The sequence below is a fragment of the Anastrepha ludens genome, chromosome 3, assembly GCF_028408465.1.
Source record: "Anastrepha ludens isolate Willacy chromosome 3, idAnaLude1.1, whole genome shotgun sequence".
In the NCBI taxonomy this organism is placed as follows: domain Eukaryota; kingdom Metazoa; phylum Arthropoda; class Insecta; order Diptera; family Tephritidae; genus Anastrepha; species Anastrepha ludens.
The window spans coordinates 110955941-110978051 of record NC_071499.1 but is presented as its reverse complement, the minus strand read 5'-3'; the positions used below and the strand labels follow the sequence as shown (position 1 = coordinate 110978051).

Genomic DNA, 22111 nt, shown 5'->3' with positions numbered 1-22111 from the left:
GAGTCCTGTTGAAACGTCCATGGTCTGCCACCGAAATGGTTGTCTGCCCACGGCTTCAAAACAACCTCCAGAATACTTTCCCGATAATAATTCGCATTTACCTTGACGTCAGGCTCGATGAAAACGATTGGAGAGCGCCAATCTGTGGTTACAACGGCCGCATCATAACAATATTCTGAACTGTCATTTAGCCAACTAACAGACAGCTGATACCCGTGATGCTCGTTCTCTTTCGACCTACAAAACTAACACTCTACAAGACTCGCATCATGCCCGTCCTAACGTATGGCGCAGAAGCTTGGAAGATGACAACATGCGATGAGGTGTCCCTTGGAGTGTTTGAGAAAAAGATTCTGCGGAAGATTTTTGGGCCTTTGCCTGTTCGCGATGGCGAGTATCGTAGGCGATGGAGCAATGAGCTGTATGAGCTTGACGACGCTCCCGCTCTGAAAGTATTCGATGCGGTATCAGCTGGTGATAGTAAAGAAAGAGGAAGAACTTCTCTGCGTTTGGAAGATTAGGTGGAGAAGGACTTGGAATCACTTGGTGTTTCCAGCTGGCACCGTTTCGTACGAGAAAGAAATGACTGGCGCGCTTTGTTAAACTTTGCCCAAATCGCTTAAGCGGTTATCGCGCTTATCAAGAAGAGGAAAAATTCTCAATGAATGGGAAATGTGGAAATGGGCAACAAATGTTCTGAACAGAGGCATATAACGGGTTAAAATTTACCGTAAAAATATATATAAAAAAATTCTTAAACTTCAAAACCTCAAAAGTTATGTTGATGCCCGACGCCCTATGTCGATTTACCATGAGAATGTGCAAGAAAAGGGAAACCAAAAATTCAAACGTTTTGTTTATGCTTTATGCTTTCCGCCGTAATCCATTGTTGAAAGATTACTATTTTTTGCGTTTTTTGCTAGTTATTCCCGTTGTTTGAAGGCCTAAAGGCCTGGCCTTCATGAATTTTCCATCAACTTAGAAATGATGAGTGGCACCTTGAGCCGCAATTATGTTCCGTAGGCACCTTTTTGAATTCAGTGTATAAGTTTTTGTTCTGATTACAACACTTTTAGGTAACAACGACATTATTGCTTCTTGAAATTATTGGTTCTTGCTTGAGACATGCAGAAAGTAAGTGTATCCACCAACAACTAATCACTAATTTCCATTATAGAATCTTTCAATAGTTATTTCCATTTTATCATAAAACATGCAAACCCAAATCCATGAATTCTTTCAGGAAAGCGAAAAAGACGGAAAGCAAAAATTTAGACGTGATTTAAAAGCATATTTTCTAGTGGCACGTTAGCAATTGATTGACTCATATTTTCAACAAATTCAGTTCTTAATCTCTAAATACAACTTCACTTAAAAATATTGCATTGCTATAGAAACTAACGGTAGTATATATAAGCATTGAAAGAAATTAGAAAAATATGTATTATATTCTTGTTGTTGCTGCAGCAGCACATATATTTCTCAGACATGTACGGGAAATGCAGCTGGAGTGACAGTTCTTGGACGTAAAACCGACGCGGCAACGAATTGGAAAAGGCATTCTGTTCTGGTTAAATTTGTAATCAGTTTTTTCCTTCTCTTTCAATGTAACAAAACCATGAGTTAGGACCTTTCCACATATTTTATGAAACCTGGGTAAATAAATTTTTTAGATTTTGGGGTGGGAGTTCTTAACTAAATTTTTTTTTGGGGTTTTGAAGATTTTTGATTTCAATTAAAATTCAGCCTCTCTCCGAACTTGGTGTCCAAAAGTTCGAAAGTTACTTCGATTGTTGGACGTAACGCCGTCTTTCAGATACCTTAGTTCGAGATCCAATTCTCTCGTGCGGCGAGTGCCGTCAAACAATATGGTTAGAATGCCACTATGGAGCTTTTCATTATCCTTACATTTATTTGCGAAATTGTACAACAATACCAAAAAATTTTGGTCTAGAACCCTGTAAATATCATCGAACAACCATTGTGTTCATCTGGTATGACTCGGATGATTTTTCCTTAATTTTCTTCTAAAAAAGAGCATTCACGCCGAGAAATGAAGTCGCTTCCGGAAAATTCTCGTTGAGCAATTCTCGGTTCTCTCTGGCAATTTTGTATTCATTTATTATTTATTAAATAAAAACTAACAATAAAATTATTAGTTCACAAAGAAGGAGAACTAAGTGGGCTCAACTGACAGTTTCATCTCTATTATACGTCTGCTATCGAGCCATATTATTTCTGTGATAATCCGCATATTTAGTTTAGGAGACCCCAGTAAGCTCTACCTTCATTGTTCATCAAGGAATGCCCAAACACGACATCCAAACACCTGCAGGTGTTTATCTTAGTCCACCAATGACGTGTTCGGAGATTTTCTGCAATTGAAAAAAATGGATCAAAGAAGTTGCATAAAATTGTGTGTTAAAAATGGAATTAAATGTTTAAAAACAAAAGTTGAAAGTGGCATACGGCGAGAGCACTCTGAGTAAAAAAAAACACCAGTCTAACGGTTAGACGCGATAGAAGTGAAACCTTCCGTAAAACAAACTGAGAGAGAATAAGACGAAAGCAGCATTAGGAGCAAGATAATTATAGGTTCATTATAATATTGCTATAAAGTTCATATTTTATTTTCTTCATTTTATTATTATTCATCCTCAATGTTTTCAATTTCAACAAATGATACGAGTGGCTTATGATAGCTAAAATATGATACAAATGCTTTGGTTTCGATGTTGTCAACATGTCTTTGAAATACCGCGTCAATGGTTGTTTTTGATCGTGTTGTCGATTCAGTGCGATTGTTACATATTTTTAAATTGAATGTTGTATTGAGAACGTCAATTAAAGGAACCGCTGTGTCCAATGCAAAATTTACGTTAAAATCGCCACTTAAAATCATTGGAACTTTATTGTAATCTTTTCTTAGTATCCGCGATACTTCTGGTGTATACTTTATTAAATTTTCGTGAATGAATTCCGTGATGCTATTGATTTTTTTTCTGTCGATATTCACGACACTTTTCTGCATTATTTTTTGGCATAATTGCGGTAAATATTTAAAAATGAAAATATTTACGAATATAAAAATACACACGCGGTTGCTATTATGAGCGTCCCCAGCAAAACCTGCGTGACCGAAACTCTAACACAATTACATTTTTTTGAATGTTACAAACACATATGAACGCAGGTTTTGCTGGGGCGTGACCGAAACTCTAACACAATTACACATATGCACTCGTATTTGTTTGAAAATCGACTTTTTTTTTTGGTTCTCCGTCACCTTTGGAAAATGTGTAAACAGTAAGCAAACTTTATTCATATATTTTTCCTCATTTTTGCATCAGTAAAATTAAACAAACGCCGTAGCCGAATGGGTTGGTGCGTGACTACTATTCAGAATTCACAGAGAGAACGTCAGTTCGAATCTCGGTGAAAACACCAAAATTAAGGAAAACTATTTTTCTAATAGCGCTCACCCCTCAGCAGGCAATGGCAAAACACCGAGTGTATTTCTGCCATGAAAAAAAGCTCTTCATAAACATATCATAAAATAAAATAAAATAACTGTATAAAAAAAAATTGTTTCTTGTGATTCGAACCAAGGATTTTGGATAGGAAGCTCACATTGCTAGCCGCTCGGCTATCGCGCCATGCTGTCGGCGCTGGCCTAAAAGTTATTTAGTTCGTCGCTACGTGTATATGTAATATTCGTAGCCAAGAGTGTCGCTTTTTTCGTTTCACTTTTTCTCAAATCACTCCCAACGATTCTAAAGAAGTTTTCACTTCAAAAATGCTTATATGTTGTGCAAGCTTTTCACAGAAGGTCCAGAAGATGTGAATGACAACGCTGTTAAGAAAGTGAAGAAAATTATTATGGAAAATCGTCGAATCACAATTAGAGAAGTTGCTGAGAATGTCGGCATATCGACATATCGGTTGGCTCATACCATACAATCTTTTCGGAAATTTTGGGCGTGAAACGTCTGGCAGCGCAGTTCGTTCCAAAATTGCTGAATTTTGACCAAACACAACGTCGCATGGGCATCGCTCAGGAATTGTTGAATGACGTCAACGATGACCCAGATTTACGTAAGAGGGTCATAGCTGATGATGAATTATGGGTATATGGTTATGACATCGAAACCGAAGCCCAATCGACCCATTGGAAGAGTCCAGGAGAGCCAAGACAAGGAAAGCACGCCAAGTTCGATCAAATGTCAAGGTTTTGCTCACTGTTTTCGACGATTACCATAGCGTAGTGCATCAGGAGTTCTTACCACAAGGTCGTACGGTAAATAAGAAATATTACCTTGAAGTCATGCGCCGTTTGCGTGAAGTTAACCAAAACACAAAAAGCGCCCGGCCTTGTGTAAAAAATGCATGACTTTTGAATCATGACAATGCACATTCTCGCTCATCTTTGCTTGTGAGAGATTATTTGGCCAAAAACATCACCGTTATCATGCCTCAGCCATCGTATTCACCAGATTTGGCTCCCTACGACTTTTTCCTGTTCTCAAGACTAAAGAGACCCATGAAAGAATGGCGATTTGCGACGATTGAGGAGATAAAAACTGAATCGCTGAGAGAGCTCAAGGACATCCCAAAAAGCGCATATCAGAACTGCTTCGAGGATTTGAAAAAACGCTGGCGTAAGTGTATTACATCTTAGAAGCACTACACTGAAGGAGATAAAATACAAATTGATGGAGAAATAAATATTTTTCGAGAAAAATGAAAATTGATCTTATTTTTTTTTGAACACACCTCATATACAACTTCACACTGCTTGTATCTGTAAAACAGCTTATGACATCAACGTCAAAATTTTTCTAATGACAGTTCAGTATATTGTTTATAAGCCATCAAAAGCATTTGCGTCTTAGTTTTGTTGAATTTTTTTTTTTTCTGTGATGGAATTCAAACGTAATAGTGTGATTGCGTTATATTTGGCTGGAAAATCACAACCAGCCATTGCTCGTGAGCTCAATCACCTCAAAGTGAATAAAATGTTTGTGTAACGCACTATAAAACGTTACAATGATACTGGTAGCATTGCAAAACGCTATGGAGGTGGACCAAAAAAAACCGCAGCAACGCCAGAATTGGTTCGGAAAGTGAAGACTCGACTTGAAGGAAATCCACGTCGAAGTGGAAGAAAAATGGCCAAAGAACTGAAAATATCGCAACAGCACTCGACGCATATTGAAAAATGAGCTCAAGATCAAGGCTTACAAGTTTCAAAAAGCACACGATCTTTCACCCCAGCAACAAAAAAGGTCGGTGCGAAAGAGCAAAGGAGTTGTTGCGCTTGCACGAACGTGCCGAATTTCCTAACATTGCGTTTTCTGATAAAAAAAATTTCCCGATTGAGCACTTCATAAACACTCAAAACTATCGTGTTTACTTGACCGAACGCTCATACGAGAATTTGAGCCTACGTATGGCCACTCGAAGCAATTTCTCATCGCAAGTAATGGTTTGGGCCGCAGTGACTGCTGATGGACGCTCTCCAATCGTTTTTATCGAGCCTGGTGTCAAAGTGAATGTTTTAGAAGCTGCACGGGAAAATGTTTTCGAAGCTGCTCTAGAGCCGTGAATACGCAAACATTTCGGTCGTAGACCATGGACGTTCCAACAGGACTCGGCACCGTCTCATAAAGCTCGTGTGAACCAAGAATGGTTAAAAAATCATGTTCCAGACTTCATTTCGTCCACACAATGGCTTTCGAATTCGCCAGATGCAAATCCGATGGACTATTCCATCTGGTCCATTTTGGAGAGCAAGGTGAGGACTAAAAAGTATGCCAGTATGGATGCGCTGATAAAAGCGATTATACGAGAACGGGCCAAAATACCTCAAGATCACATTCGCGCAGCATGCAACTCATTCTTTGACCGTTTGAAGGCTATAGTGAAGGCAAAAGGTGGTCATATCGAGCTAAAGTGAATATATGTTAAAATTATAATCATTTTTGAACAATTTTGTCTTTGAAATCAATAGAAACTAATTTCACACAAAAAAGTTATGGTGTTTTGAATAGATAACACTTCATATCGTTCACCCAGTATGTAGAGTACTCGTCTGCTTTCTTAGGAATATCACTGTATTGATTGACGATTTTCTGCTAAGATTTCTAGTGTAGATCGAGTTAACTTTTGATGGTCTAAGAGCCTTGATTTTAAAGATTTTCTACTCATCACACGACCTAACTCAAAACCAGTTTCCCTACTAATCCCAAGATGAAACTGTCGTGGGGTGTATCAGGCCGATTAACCTAAAGTAAACCTTAGAGCATCCATGAGCACTTTTCGTTTGCTGAATTTCGTGATAGAAGGAGACTATAGAAAAGCTGGATTAGAAATCCAAAACTCTTTTCACTTCACTTTTGTTCACTTTCAATTTAACTAAATAATTTTAAGGGTGAATCAACTTACCTTCAAATATATCGGGCAGATAGTTTAACAGGCTCTGTTGGCATGGTAAAGTGAACTTTAATATTAAAACATTGTATTTTAGAAAAAAAAGTTAGTTTTGCTTGTGCCGTCATACATCAGTGTAGCAGCAAATTCTTTCAAATCCAAGTTTTGGCTATTTTACTAATATAATTTTATTTTAATTACTGTTTAGAAATGTTTAATATTTATTGTTTGTGCAAAGTCTCGTGAAGTTGTTCCTATATAAACTAGGACCGAGAAAGGTTCTGTACACAGTTTGAAAGAGTTACTTCGTTGTGATAGTACAATGGCGCGAAAAAATATTTCTTTGTATTTGCTAATTGGCGGTAAGTCATTACATTTATATGTATTTTTATATTTTTAATTTCCATTCATTCGAAAATTGCTATTGTAAAGAAAGAGAAAGAAAGTTGGTTGGTTAGAGTTATGATTCATCCTGAATCCTACTAGCTTTACCGCACCATTTTGTTCAAAGATCCTCGTTATCAACTTGCTTAACGGTTATTTACAGCTTGCCTATATCCAGTTGGTGCACTTCAGGAATCTTCTTAGGTTGTTGACATCTAAGCCAGACAGTTTTTCGAGACACTTGGACCGCGGTATGCTAGGGTTGGCATTCTTTCCTTCAGCAGATCCCCCCTAGTTCATCTGCTTTTTCGTTACCTTCCATGTTTCGATGTCCCGAGAAAGAGAGAAAGATTTGTGGAACATTTATTGATAGGAATCTGCCTATATATTGGCTAAAGAAGCAACTATCGCTCAAGAAAAGGCATCGAATGCTCCTTAGTATGAAAAACAGTGCTTTGTACTTGGCAGAAATAGAAGCAGCAAGGGTTGCTGGAGTTATCGCTGTGACCCAGATTGGAAGGTTAACTGATCACAGCTGCTTTAAGCCATCGATTCGAAGACGAATCAGATCCTGTGCGCGACTGCAATGCAGGAGACCCAGTAAAATACTTTACCGATGTCTTCTTTAAGTGATCGCTATTTCAAAGTTATAGATGCAAGGTGGTGAATATTTTACTCCGGAATCACTTCTGATGCTCATTTTAAAAAACAACCAAAAACCGATGAAGAGGCTAATCACACCCGAGAGGCTGTGGCATAGCTGCAACGAATAATTGCATTTCCTCCACACAGAGTAATGCTTGGAGACAGTCGCTTAGCACGAGGAGCTCGACGATGGTGTTGCGCTATCCTCGAAGAGAAGGAGAAACCTTTGAATTTAAATATCTAAGCAATCTCTAGGATGCACTCGCATATCCTTAGTACACTACAATTGAGAAAGTTATCACGTTGAGATGGAAATAGCAGCGTACGGCCTGACGTGGCTGTTGAAGACAGTGTGACGCTATTATTTAATAAATGCATTGAATGTTTTGGCGTGAAGGATTATCTCTCGCGATGGTGATGCAAATTGACCTCCAGGATAAAGTGATTTGACTTCATTAGACTTTCTTTCTTCTGGGGCTTACAGTAGTTAGAACTGTAAGTCGTTCGCAAAGTTAACTGAATCCAGATCATTGCTTGAATTCAGTACGATTTATCAAAGACTGGTGGACTAGAGCGTGACTCAATGTCAAAGTCTATATCACTAGGATGAAATCATTGCAACTAGCGCTTTGCTATTGCATTGGATATTGTTTTCGGCCCATGGATGGCACACATTTTTTGGGCGCCTGCTTCAACTTTTCTCCCTTGCCACTATTTTAGAATGTCGTGAATAAACACTTTCTTATTATTGATTGACTGTTTGTGCACTGCGACTTGAAGAGATCTATTGTGCAGCCACGTGGCTTTTCAAACAGTTTTAGGCTGTTCGTAAATCCTAAAACTGCTGTAGGCTTAATTTCTAGTCTGCGTCGTGCCATTGCTGGGCAGTCGCGTAGAATATGTTCTGTTGTTTCTTCTGCCCCTTTGCAGAGTCTACGGGAATTGTTTTCTATCGCTCCTATCTTTTTCATGTGATAATTAAGTTTACAGTATCCTGCTAGTAGTTCAGTGTAAAATTGTATACCCTTTTCCATTATGTTAAGGATTGCTTCTGCCTTTATCCGTTCTGGATCTATGAGTCTTTTCGATTGCCGCAACCCAGATTGGGCTCTCCAGTAGTTGAGTAGGCCTCGTTGTTCCCGCTCATGTAAAAGGCACTTTTGAAGCTGTTATTTACCCCGCAGAAAGATTTAGGACCTATGACGGGGGTATTTGCCCCTTTCTCGCTAAAGTGTCCGCAATTCCATTTCCTTCGTGTCCCTTATGTCCCGGAAACCACATCAAGGTATCAGAGTTTCTTGATGCTAGGGTGTTGAGGCTTTTAAAACATTCCCAGACCAACCTTAATTGGAATGAGGAGCTATCTAGCATTTTAGTACTGATTGACTGTCAGAGAGAAAGTTATTATTGGCACCGCGCATGCCTCTCCGCAGACATTCTCTGGCACACAGCTCTAAAGCGAGGACCTCTGCTTGGAAAACGGAAGTGGTTATTACCTTTGCAATTTCTTTTTTGAAATGTGGTCCAACAATTCCAGCTCCGGCACTACCGTCTTCCATTTTGGATCCATCAGTAAACCACACCTGTGCCCCCTGTTTAAGGAATAATTAATTGCTTCCCATGCTGAGAGGTGACTAATGATCAATTTCAATTTCTTGGAGAATTCTAGTTTCCTTTCCATCTTGTGGTGGACTGTCAGGCACGGATAGTTCAGGATTGAACCCAGAGTGATCCTTAAATCGCCGTGTAGTTAGTAAGACCCATTGCGATACGCACATCCTGAGAAACATATGGCTCACAAAAGACGCTACAGCCACGGAAAAACTCAGATCTTTTTACTTCACCCAATTTTATTGATGTATAAGTTCCTTAATATATTTCCAGGTTATATGAAGTAGATAAATTTATTTAAATAAAATGTTAATGTGTGAAGCACACTTTTCGTGCCCACATCTTCCATTAAAAAAGTGCATTTAACGTCCATGAATGAGACCTGTTGCCGGGACCAAGGGAAGCGCCGGTAATACTCCTAGTAGGCCAGGCAGTACACCCGTTCCACCTAGTGCTCGACCGACAGGAAGACCACTTAAAACACCCGTTGCCAATCCCAGTGCCTCTTCTAGTGTCAGAGGCAATTCTTGCGGCCTACATTCGCAGGCGCTGAATAAAACTGTAAAGGAATTTATTTGTTTAAAACTACAAAATTAAAAAAATAGAATGTGAGTCGAGCGTACTTGCAACTAGCAACAGAGCACTAATAAATTTACGGAAAAGCGCCATACTTCAGTATTGATGTATTTTACAGAAGTAACTCAGCTTTTTATACCGGAAAGCAAACGAAATTTTTGTTTTATAATACGCATTTTGACACGTTTAAAATCGTGCAAAAAGTATGCCTTTTGATTTTGTCCAGTAGCAACGCGCCCATAGAAATATGCCAGTATCTCTAAACGTGTGAATGTATATATGTACACGCATGCATACGTATAAATAACAAGAGAAGTACATGAATTTGCAAGTTCACTTTTGCACCCTTTTTTGTTTCATTTTTGGAATTGCTTTGTTGGCAAAACACTTCAAGTGCACTAGCACGAAAACTTCATCACTTTGATTTTAATGAAATTTGCTGAGAAGGCAGCAACCACCCAAGGGACTCAAAATTTGGTTTCCTTATGCAAGCCTTCTTTCTTTAAATCGAAAGTTAAGTAATTGCCGATCTATGAGGAAACATATAAGATAGTTTGGGCAGGTTTTTATCCATACTTTTCAATAAAAAATGTAAAAAATTTTAAATATTTTTCTTAGAATTTTTTTTTATTAATTTTTCCATGATTCGACATTTTTGCTGTTCTTTTAATTATGCTCAAATTAAGACTTGGCACTTTTTCTTTAAAAGGATGTCAAACTTTTTATGGAGACTCAGAGTTCGTAAAGTTACAATACAGGGCTTCGTATTTTCTGACAGCTGTGCGCTGATCGATTGTGATTAAGTTTTTGGGCAGATGTTCCTACCCCTGTTTTGCTCCATTGAAGAAATGAATTAATCTCAGTAGTTATTAGTATTATTTTTGTATTATATTTATGCATTTATTTTTATTTTTTTTTCAATTTTTTTTTCCAAAATCGTTAAACTAACGATTTTTTTTTGTTTTCAGCCATTTTGTGCCTCAATCAGGTGCAAGCGCGTCCGGATGCCGATGCTGCAGATGCAGTTCCCGCTACCACTGATGCAGAGACTGATACCGCAGACCTTAATGCTGCAGCAGATACTCTGTCTGATAATCTCGCTGACGTGGCATCACTAGCCGGGACGGTTGGTATTTTGAGTGGAGTTCTAAATCCGATTTTGAACATTCCGCAAACAGCCATCGGCGGTATCGGTTCGATACTGGGTTAAAGTATTTTGCGCACGAAATATGTTAAATGGAATTGCAAAGTATAAAAACAAAAACTTATTAAAATATTCATTTTGAAGAAAGCCGTATTTATTAAAATCATCTATATTTGAAGGCATAGTTAGTGTGTCATTTTTGGGTGGGGCGAAAGTAATTTTCTATGACTGAAGTAGATAAAAAAATATTCATTTATCTCGGGTAAGTGACATGACCGTAAACGGGTGATAGCTTTTCTTTAAGGATTAATGTTTTCAAGAGCTTGGATTCTTCCTTAATGAGTAATTCAAAATCGCCATATTATTTTCCATATTTGATGTTTTCTAGCCAATTAGCTTTTTAAACCAGCGCTATCTCAAAGGTTGAGTCACCGAATTGATTTAAAGTTAGCATTTTTAGTTTTATTGGGTCTATAAGTAGAGCTAACTTTTCATCCGAGATATTCTCATCTCTAAATTTTGGCAATCTGCACATCTCAAGGAATGCTTTCTCTCAAACCGTCGTCACAAACAGATGCTGATGGTCTTTCATCTATTTTGCTTAAGAATTGTCCAGCGTTAGCAATTCCTCTAGAGATTATTTTTAATAAATCTTTATCTACGGTCACTTTCTTAAAAGGTTGGAAGTGGTAGAAAAAATGATGTTCGTAAGCAACCATCTCTAAACTGTTTGAATGCATTGTAAAGGACAAGAATTAACCCAAACCAACATAGTTTTGTAACTGGCCGTTCTACAACTATTAATTTTGCTGTTTTTAGCGAATTTTGTATTTCATCGTTTTCTAAAGGGCTCCAAGTTGATTGCGTCTACACTGACTTTTCCAAGGCATTTGACAAAGTATCGCACGAGATTTTAGTAAACAAGTTGGCTTGCTTGGGCTTTCACTGCAATGGCTTAAGGCATATTTGACGGAGAGACGGTGGTGATTTATGGAGTTTTATTGAACCACTTTGATGTACTACAAAGTGTAACAGAGTTTAAGAATCTTGGAGTGTTTTTCGATACAAAATTTCCCTTCAGTGGTCACATTAATTTTATTCTTTCAAAATCGTATTCAGAGGCTAGGCTTCATCAATCGGAATATAACTGAATTTTCTGATCCGTATATCTATAAACTGCTGTTTACGTCTTTTGTTCGGTTTCAATTGGAGTACGCTGTTACCATTTCAAGACCTTACGACCAACTCTCGATTAATAGAATAGAATGCGTTAAAAATTTGTTTCTTAACAAGCACTTTTGAACCTCTTTGAGAACCTCTTTCCAAAGTGTAAAGCGTTAATGTTACTATTTTTGGGGAGTTGGGCAAGTGGGAGCTGCAGGCTTAAGTTTTTGGCATATCTTTAGATGCCAGAAATTTCCCATCGCCGTGTTTAACGGACTTCGCCCAGTTGAGTGTGGAATAAATATATGTATGTACGTATCCAGCGCAGCTGAAGGGCAGAGCTGTTCGTATTGTCTGATGTAGGGAATGACTACAGTTTTGAAGAGGCTTATGTTACCATCTCTCCAACAGGTTCAGATCTCTTTGCACTATATCGCAACAGGTTTTCTAGAATTTACCTCTTGCTGCACCTACATACCTATCCCTGACAGCGGATATAAATATAATCGGCGCTTACATCCGCTTTGGGATGTAACCCTATGGGATGCTCTGAATTGTACTAAAGTATTGACTTGTCCACCTTGTTGAATGCTTTCGAAACGTCTGTATAATTGCGTCTATATGAGAACAGTTTTTAAACGCACGTACTATGATATGTAGCTACTAGGTTGTTCAATAAGTTCTACGATTCGATAAGAGAATGCGTTGCTACTAACCTAAATTTTTTTGTTTTTTAACATTCATTTCAATCTGTGACAGATTCATTCTTTGTCTTTTTAGTACCAACACGTCACAGTATTTTCTACAATGGAAAAAATCAATTATCGTGCAGTGATTGGATGTTTACTTTTGGAAGGTTTAAAGGGAATTTAGTAACAAATATTGAAAGTATATAAGGACTTTTCGCCATCAATTAGGAAAGTCAGAAAATGGGTTGCTGAATTTAAATATGGCCAAGCCTTGAAGACAATCCACGTCAAGGACGTCCAAAAGCAACAACAACACCAGAAATCGTAGAAGAAATACAGGAGATCGTATTGGAAAATCGTCGAGTGACTGAAAGAGGTTTAGTAGAAGCCCTAGGCATCCGAATGGGTAGTCAATATTTGACTGAAGTATTGGGTCTCAGAAAGCTGTGTGCATATTGAGTGCCACATTGACTAACAATGGAACAAAAACACGTACGAATGCGAGAAACATTTTGCTGCGTTTTCGAAAGGATAAAGTGGGTTTTGTGCATCGGTTCGTCATTATGGATGAGGCTTCAGTCTATCACCATTGTACCAAATCAAAACAAGAGGCTAAAGAGTGGTGGGAACCTGGTTATTCGGCTCCGAAACGAGTTCGTATCCAGAAAACAGCCAAGCCAGTGTTAGCATCAGCTTTCTGAGAAACGAACGGAATTTTGTTTGTAATTTACTTGCAAGCTGGTAAGACAATAAATTCTGAATATTATTGCAACCTTTTCAATCAGCTAAAGGGAAAAATTGGTAAAAAAAACACCTAGTTGGCAAAAGCAAGATATTATTTTTCATCAGGACAATGCACCGCGCCACAAGAGCATTTTGACAATGGCTAAAATCCATGAACTTAAGTTCGAATTGTTGGAGCATTCACCGTATTCAACAGATTTGGCTCGTGGCGACTTCGATCTGCTTCCAGACCTAAACAAAAAGCATGCGTGGAAAGCTTTTTTCATGAAACGATTAGGTCATAGCGACTGTGGAAGCGTATTTTGCAGCCCTTCTAGATTCTCACTTCAGGAATGGAATTCATAATGTGCAATTTCATTGGGACAAGTGTATTGATATTCAGGGAGACTATACCGAATAATAAAGTGTATTTCAAACCTTAATATTGTGTTTTTCTTAACGAACCGCAGAATTTGCAGAGTATACTCTTTTACCATTAAATTGATTGGGAGTAGTCCTGCTATAACCATAATGGCGTCTTCTGATCGCGTGCGAAATGCGCAGTACACTCAGAGGGCACTCAATAGGTACACTGATTTCATATACTTAACATAGGTATGAGGTGTAATTTGTGGCTTCCACCCATGCTGGAGCTGCATACAGCAAAATTGGTGGCATAACAGTGCTAAGTGGTCTCCTGCAGTTTCGCCTAGGACCTCTGATGTTCATCATTAACCCTTATGCCAATAACCGGGTACCCGGGTACCCTTTTCCATCTTTGAGATAGTACAGTTCAAACACTGCTTGGTAAAAATGTTTTTCCGCCCGGATCCTCGTTATTTGGTCAATTTTACATCGATCTTTGCTTTCAACTTTTTTTTTAATGAAAATAGCATTTGATTCCTGGGGGTCAAACTAATTAACGCGCTTGTTCAATAACCAGGGTACCCGGGTACCCACTTGATTCCAATGTATTGTTCGTGCTGTAATTGTAATAAAATCAATATTGAAAGTGTATCTAGAATTACATACAAACCATTATTTTTTTTCCATTTTTCTTTATTTATTGAATCTTTCTTGTATAAGAAACTGACAATAAGTTTACAAATCTTATATACTAAAGTAATATGTTTCCTTGCCAGTGCTAAGAAACGAATTATTTGCTCGAATGAATATATATTTACATATATGATTAAATCGGTTGTGAATCGCCAATTCTTAATAGTTCGAAGCTGGAAAGGACGTTTTTCCAGTCTCCGATTCTTCGTAGCTGGGAGCCGGAAAGGCCTAGTTTCCAGTCTCCCTTAAAGTTTCTGTTGTCCCTCATGTCGATTGTGAAAATGTTGTTGTTTTTTGTTTTTTTTTTTCGAGTGTGATAGATGTGGTTGGAGGAAGTTGTGGACGGACTCTCGTGTGAGATGAGATAATTAAGATAGTGCAGACTTGAAGATGTCTCTTTTTTAAATCGTGTGTGACCTTCATCTAAAAGTAGATTTCGCGCTAGTTTATTGGGATGGTCTTCTAGCTTTTGTAGGTATTTTTTGCTCAACCGTACTATTTCATCAGCTACACGAGGTATGCAAATATATCTGTGAATATTAGCGTTCTTTATGTACCATGGAGCTCCCGTGATTATCCGCAAGGCTTTAGATTGCACTCTCTGCAGTTTTTCGATATTTGAGGGCGTAGCCGTTCCCCACATTTCTGTACCATATGTCCATATTGGTTTTAGCATGGCTTTATATAGTAGCACTTTGTACTCTAGAGGTAATGCTGATTTCGACTTAAGCATCCAATATAGGCTTTTCATTTTAAGCTTGATATTCGACACTTTCTTTTCAATATGATTCCGCTATGTTAGTCTTCTATCTAAGTGAATTCCAAGATATTTTATTTCGTTTTGCTGTGGTATATTCTGACCATTTATTGTAACTGCAGGGCAAGTTTCTTTTCTTAGAGTAAAAGTATTGTAATATGCACGCATTTGGTTTCATTAACCTTTATTCTCCAGTTTTTAAGCCATACTTCTGTTTCAAGTATATGCCTTTGTAATATAGACGTTGCTACTTTTGGGCCTGTGTGAGTGCAAAGTATTGCAGTATCATCGGCAAATGTTGATGCCATTGTTTGGCTCGTCGTTGGCATATCAGATGTGTATAATACATATAAAATAGGGCCCAGAACGCTGCCTTGTGGAACTCCAGCGTCTATTCTACAATGCCGAGAGAAAAAATCTTTTTGCTTCACAACAAATTCTCTATTAGTGATATAGTTTTGCAGCAAGAGGTGTACATTCGTAAGCAGTAAACTAGTAATTTTGTGAATTAGGCCGCGGTGCCATACCTTATCGAATGCTTGTGCTACGTCTAAGAACAGTGCAGTGCAGTAATGTTTTTTCTCAAAGGACTTTCGTATAAATGACACAATGCGATGAACTTGCTCAGTTGTACTATGTTTTGCTCTAAATCCAAATTGGTGTTGAGGAATAATATTGTTATCTTGAATAAAGGGCATTATTTTCTGCAAGAGCAACTTTTCAAATAGCTTTGAAAGTATGGACAATAGACTAATTGGCCGATATGAGGATGCTTGGCTTAAGTCTTTCCCAGGTTTACCAATCATAGTGATTTGAGATAATTTCCAAGCTGTTGGGTAGTAGGCAGTACGAGAGATGGCGTTAAATATGTGCCTGATATGAAGAACGGCAATATTGGGAAGCTCTTTTAGCATTTTTGGGGTGATTTTGTCGTAACCTGGTGCTTTTTTAGGTTTAAGTTGATTAATAACTGAGAGTATGTTATTTGTTTTAACTTTATTCGCTTTTTTGGTGGTTACAATATGTCTAGTGGTAAAAAAGTAGTTGCAGAAGACTGATTGAGAATGAAAACAGATTGCAGATGTTCAGCAAATACACACCCTCTTTCAAAATCCGTACGTGCCCAATTACCATTTCCTAGTCGAATTGGTGATTTGTACTGTATGGGCCGATTTATACCATTATTATTGATAACAAAAATTTATGAAAAATATTTATTGAACATTAAAACATTCAAGACATTTACAAATAGATTTTGAATGCTCGTCACAAAAACGCTGATTTTCGTGTTTTCCTCCTCTTTCTAAATTCACCTTTATAACATATTGTGATGTTCCTATTGGACCCTCTGTAAGCGACGGCTAAGTCCTTCACTATTCGTTCGCCTTGATTCGTCTCACGACCCTCTGCTGATTTCCCCGTATAAATATGTCCATGAAATGGATATGAAATATCGCAAATCCACCAAACCTTTATTCCATATTTGGCGGCTTTCGATGGAAGGTATTGCATGAATCTTTTCATTCCTCGGTATGGATATAATTGCTCGTCGATCGTCAAACACTCAGATGGTCTGTAGAGTTGTGATAAATTTGTGTTTAGCATCGTCCAAATATCACGTATTGGTACAACTTTGTCATGACTTATCCGGGCTTCTCTAGTGTTAGCGTAATCAAGACGTATGAATCGTAAAATATTCCAAAAACGATTGAATCCCATTGTTGCTATATATAGTGGATAAACACTTACTTTCCACATGTCTCTGGTATGGTCTACGTTTGAATTATTTGCACCACTCATGAGGAGAATTCCTAAGAATGCGTAGACGTCAAATCTTTCCACACGCACTGTTTTTTTCAGGATGTGCTTCATTATACTTCTGGTACTCCATGTTTCCTTTCCTGTTAGTGAGTTGTATAATGATATCAACCATTTCATTCATGACAATCAATTCGAAAGTGGCCAAGATTGACAATGTCTCCGTGCTTCGATGAGGACCACATCTCTAGCGAATTATATTTCGAGCAGCAGTTTGGCGTTGAATGGTGGTGAAGCTGGTGATTTATTCCATCTTGTACCGTCCTTGGCCACAAGGAAATCAGGCTCCGATTCATGTGATGTGTCCACTTCAGTAGGCTCGTCGTTATCTTCCTCTTGCTCGACTTGGCTATCACGGTGACCGTGTATCTCTTCACTGTCAGAAATTTCAGTCTGACGTTGTGACTGTTCTTTCGCTAACGGTAACCCCTCTTCATCCTCACTATCTGACGTGGAACTCTCAGGGTCTGACTCATCTCCCAGTAACGCGGCCAAATACGCTGACCTCTCTACAGCAGTCAACCTAATAATGAAATACATAACAGATAATTTTTTTACTTTCATCAAAATCGGAAATTTATACCGAAATACTAATTTTACATAAGTTTACCTTGCGAATTCTTGCTTAGATAGTTGTTCTATTTTCTTCTTAATTAGGTTTTTTTTTGAATCACTCTGAAATCGTTTACACTTCTCAACTACTCAGCGAATACTAAATGAAATAGACGCCAAAGACGCGGTCACATTACAACCCAGGTACCTTATGACGTCAGTTCTTGACGTCATAGAGCTCAGGTAGTCGCACATCTGCCTACCATTTGTAGGGGAGCGTGCGACTACCTGAAAAGCCGGTACGTTATAAGAATAGACCTGGGAAAATGCAAAGAAAAAATATCTGAAAAATACTGCTAAATAAGCATATACGTACCGGGTACCCCGGTTATAGAACAATGTCGAAAAACTTGGTTATAGACAAGGGGGTTAATCGCTTTAGCGCAGTTACTGCTTCTGCTGCCCTTCTGCTCGCAATTATTGCAATTTGAAATTAAGCCTACGGTCAAATATTCCATCCAGGCTCTTAATGAATGGCTTCGATTCTTTGCCATGACCACCACCATCGACTCTACAATCTTCTTGCTGCTAGTTAGTACCGCTATTTTACAACCATTGTTTTACTATGCCGACAGCTTGGTTAATTATTTCTTCGGCTTGACGGAGTAATTTACCACGATCACAACAGCAATGTCGTCAGCAAATCCTAAAATTTGTGACCCTAGAGGTAGATTGAGGCGCAAAACTCCATCGTGCATAATGTTCCATAACAAGGGGCCTAGGACTGAGCCTTGTGGAACTCCGCCAGTTATTTTGTGCTACTTTACACTAGCATCGGTTTTATAGCGCAGGGGTCTGTCAGAAAGGTAACTGGCGATAATCCTACAAATGTACATTGGAATGTGGAAACTATCAAGCTCGATCAGAAATTTGCTCTAATTCGCCGTATTGAAGGCGTTCCTAATGCCCAGCGTTACAATTAGGCAGTACTTCTTGCTACCGTGTAGCCATCGAGTACCTTCAAGTGTCTTTTTTTTTTATCCGAAGGGGGAATCTTACATAGATACCGTCAATATAGATGGCATGCACGATTCATACTGATCGCTAAGGGTGCACCTCATTCGGGACCACACACAGTCAGTATTACTACTAAACTGGACTTGCGAAACAGTACACCTACGTACTAAACCCTAACTTCGACTTCTGTAGCTTTAGTTTGCCCTGCGGTACCGCCGTTTAAGCATTGCATCGCAGGGCCAAGCTAGCCATTATGGCTCTTCATTTATATTTCTGTCTCCGTCTATCCTTCATTACTTCTTTGTCTTCTTTCTCTAATGCAGTCCCTGTAACACATTTGCGGACCATTCTCTCATCTTGGTCCACACCAACTACGACCTTCAAGTGACTTCTGTGTGTGTGTCTGTACGCATGTATATCCGACTTGTAAGCCAAGCGATGGCCATATATGTATGTATGTATGTATATTAGCCATGATAGCAATTAATTAAAGACAATCGATTGCAATCGTAAGCAGAAACGTGTCAGCAATAATTATGCAAGAGATATTGAGTCATGCAATTCGAGCACGCACCGGCACAAATAGTTACTCGTATGTGCAAGCGATAGGTCAGCACGGAGATTAAGAACTGGTATCTTGGAGACAAGTACGAGCATATCGAGTCAGCAGTAGATACCCTGATATCAAATGCCGATGTTCTAAATAAGCCACTGCTAAGATAATGGCCACAATGCCAACAAATGGAAATGAACTTATAAATAGCCACTGCGGCCTAATATCTTTGAGTAACATGCACAACTGAACAACGGATGGACGACGCCAGTTTGCTGCTTGAGATAAATATAAAAATTATTATTAAAATTACGGAGCTCCCAAGTCGCAGCAAGGAGCAAAGGATCATCTTCGTATTCGACATAGTGCAGGGTGTCTGAGAAGCAATCCAAAATGACCAATAATTTAGTGTTAACTCTAGCAATAACAGTAGCTTGCGGTAAGCTGATTTTTCACCTATTATTCTTTTCCCTTTGTTTATAAATTAATAAAATATCTGCTTTTGGTATTTATTTTCAGTTCTGTTGCAGTATTGCTTTGCACAGGCGGTGGCAGTTCCTTTTCAACCGACTGCGCTTGGAACTCAGTCACTAAGAACAGTTTCTGCACTTCAAAGTCTGCATACTCCTCCAGCGCCTTTAGCTAAACAGGCAATATTAGCTCCAGCAACAGTGCAGTCTGCTACGGCCACCACATCACAAGGCATTCACACTTTTCCTTCACTACAGCTGCAAAAGTTATCACCGTTACCCATGATAGAACCAGCTAGTTCCTTTATATCTGCAATAGCGACAAAAAAACCTTCAGCTGCGCTTTCACCATCAGCAATTGGACTCTTTGTGCCGCTTCGCTTAACGGCAACAATGACTCAACCACCGCCAGTAGCTACGCCACTTCCAGTTGCAATACCTCAAAACACATCTGCTACTACTATTTCGTCTCCGGAGCTTGCCTCAACAACCCATAGACTGGCTTCGAACTCAGTAAAATCTGCCACATTTGCTACTCCATTTTCCACCGATGCTCCAGCCATGAAAATGGGTACAAAACCGACTCTATCACACAAGACTCTACTATCCATCCATAAAAAAGAGATGTTCGGCAAACATCCAAGCTATAGATATAAATCGAAACGCCGTTCTAAAGCTACAAAGAATAAAATGACTGCATTCGAGGCATACTCGAAAAAACGGGTACGAAACCCTAAAGAAGATTCGAGAACTTACTTTTCACCAGCTGTTTTTGTGGCTCCAGCGCCAATAACTTATTCGCCTAACTCAGTTAAGGAATCCACTGGCTTACCACCGGGCGGTTTCATCGTTATTATGCGTGCAAATGGCGCTTTAGAGCCGATATTACGGCCGCCACTTCCTCAATGAGCTCACACTAAACTTCTTGTGCTATAAGTGATTCTTTATTTTTATGTTAAGCAACTGTTTTATATTTAAGAATAAAATACAAAACAAAAGTTTTTGATTGCCCTATTTCCAGTATATATAACCAGCTGCCGCCATAGCCGAATGGGTTGGTGCATGACTACCACTGAGAATTCAGAGAGAACATTGGTTTGAATCTCGGTGAAACACCAAAATGAAGAAAAAGTTTTTTCTAATCGCGGCCACTCCACGGCAGGCAATGGCAAACCTCCGAGTGTATTTCTGCCATGAAAAGTTCCTCATAAAAAATATCAGCCGTTCGAAGTCGGCTTGAAATTGTAGGTCCCTCCATTTGTGGAACAACATTAAGACGCATACCACAAACAGGAGGAGGAGCTCGGCCAAACAACCAAAAAGGGTGTACGCGCCAATACATATATATCCAGCTGCCTCTACATCCCCGTTTTGGGTATATATCCTTCGGGTTGCAAGTCCAAATCGATTTTAAAAACAACCTAATTTTATGAAGTAGAGTTCTGAAGTTAGGGTGTTCATGCTGCATGTAGGCATATGCTTCGTCTAAGAAAAATTAGCGTAAAGCCTTGAATGAAACACCCATCCTTAAACTTAATTGGGGCAACACAACTCTTCATAGAGCTTTTGTGGTATGAAGTGAAGTTCGTTATGTGAGCCATATGTTAAGTTTTTTTTGTAAAATCGACCAGCTAACATGCTAAGGTTGTGTGCCGGAGGGCGGAGCTCTTGAAAATGACATTCTAGAAGAAATGTAGGAGTTTTACTAATTTTTTGAGACATCTGTTATTGTTGTAAGAGTATAAAAGAATCTCCATATAATGTATAACCGGGTAATGTATAACCGACTGTGGTGAAAACATTAAGGTCAATATACTTTCCTCAGTTTTGTAGCACAGCGATTGAAGGTTCGAAGATTGGGCAAATAAAAAATAAACATTTTGTGAGCAAAGGGTATTTTAACCCTAGAACGTCATCCTTATTTCTTGCACACTAACGTCATCCTTCGTCATTTTGACTACGATGTATTTTAAAAAGCTTGTAAAAAAACTTGTCAACAAAAATAGGTATCAAAATTGATTTGTTATTTTTATTTAGATACTTTAAAATTAATATTTAACGAAACTCATAAAATTTTATTATTTTTTTTGGCGTAAAATTAACATTGAATAGCCTTCTTTCAATTGGCATGGTTTTTTAAACAACTTATTATATAACATTTCAAATAAAAAATAAATCACATTTTTATCCATTAAGTCTTATAGTTTCTTATAAATAATACATTCAACTAAAAAAGGAACATTAGTTTTAAGATAAATTATTTCATATAAAGCATGAGTCACAACCTTCTATTTTGTGCTCGCCGCACAGCCTTTTCTTGCACTTTGCACAAACGACGTTTGTCATTCTTCGTTTAGCAGAAGGACAAACTGCGCATATTTTTCTTTTTCCAGTTGAACTTTTTGGTATTTTGTTTTCAGATTCTGTAGATTTATTTATTTGAAGCTGATTCTCGATATCATTTCTCACAGTGGATGTTATTGTTGGCATAACAAGCCTGTCCTTTAGTTGCTCTTTTAT

The 22111-nt window shown here is 38.4% G+C and overlaps 1 protein-coding gene and 1 long non-coding RNA gene across 3 annotated transcripts in view; one reads left to right on the top strand and one right to left on the bottom strand.

Moving 5' to 3' along the window:
• Nucleotides 1–1274: 1274 nt before the first annotated feature.
• LOC128858784 (uncharacterized) overlaps nucleotides 1275–22111 on the bottom strand; it is a 59648-nt gene continuing 38811 nt past the window's right edge. Inside the window, exons 4-6 of one of the 2 annotated variants that reach the window (XR_008454056.1) lie at nucleotides 6927–7128; nucleotides 6445–6850; nucleotides 1275–2375 (exon numbers count right to left, since the gene is read on the bottom strand). This is a non-coding gene — a long non-coding RNA (uncharacterized LOC128858784). The remainder of the gene's footprint in view (nucleotides 2376–6444; nucleotides 6851–6926; nucleotides 7129–22111) is intronic. The other variant, XR_008454055.1, reaches the window with a different exon arrangement.
• On the top strand, nucleotides 17876–21649 carry LOC128858778 (uncharacterized). Its single transcript, XM_054095280.1, has 2 exons — nucleotides 17876–19560; nucleotides 19641–21649. The coding sequence occupies exons 1-2, from the start codon at nucleotides 19515–19517 to the stop codon at nucleotides 20498–20500; spliced, it is 906 nt and encodes a 301-aa protein (XP_053951255.1). The 5' UTR covers nucleotides 17876–19514; the 3' UTR covers nucleotides 20501–21649.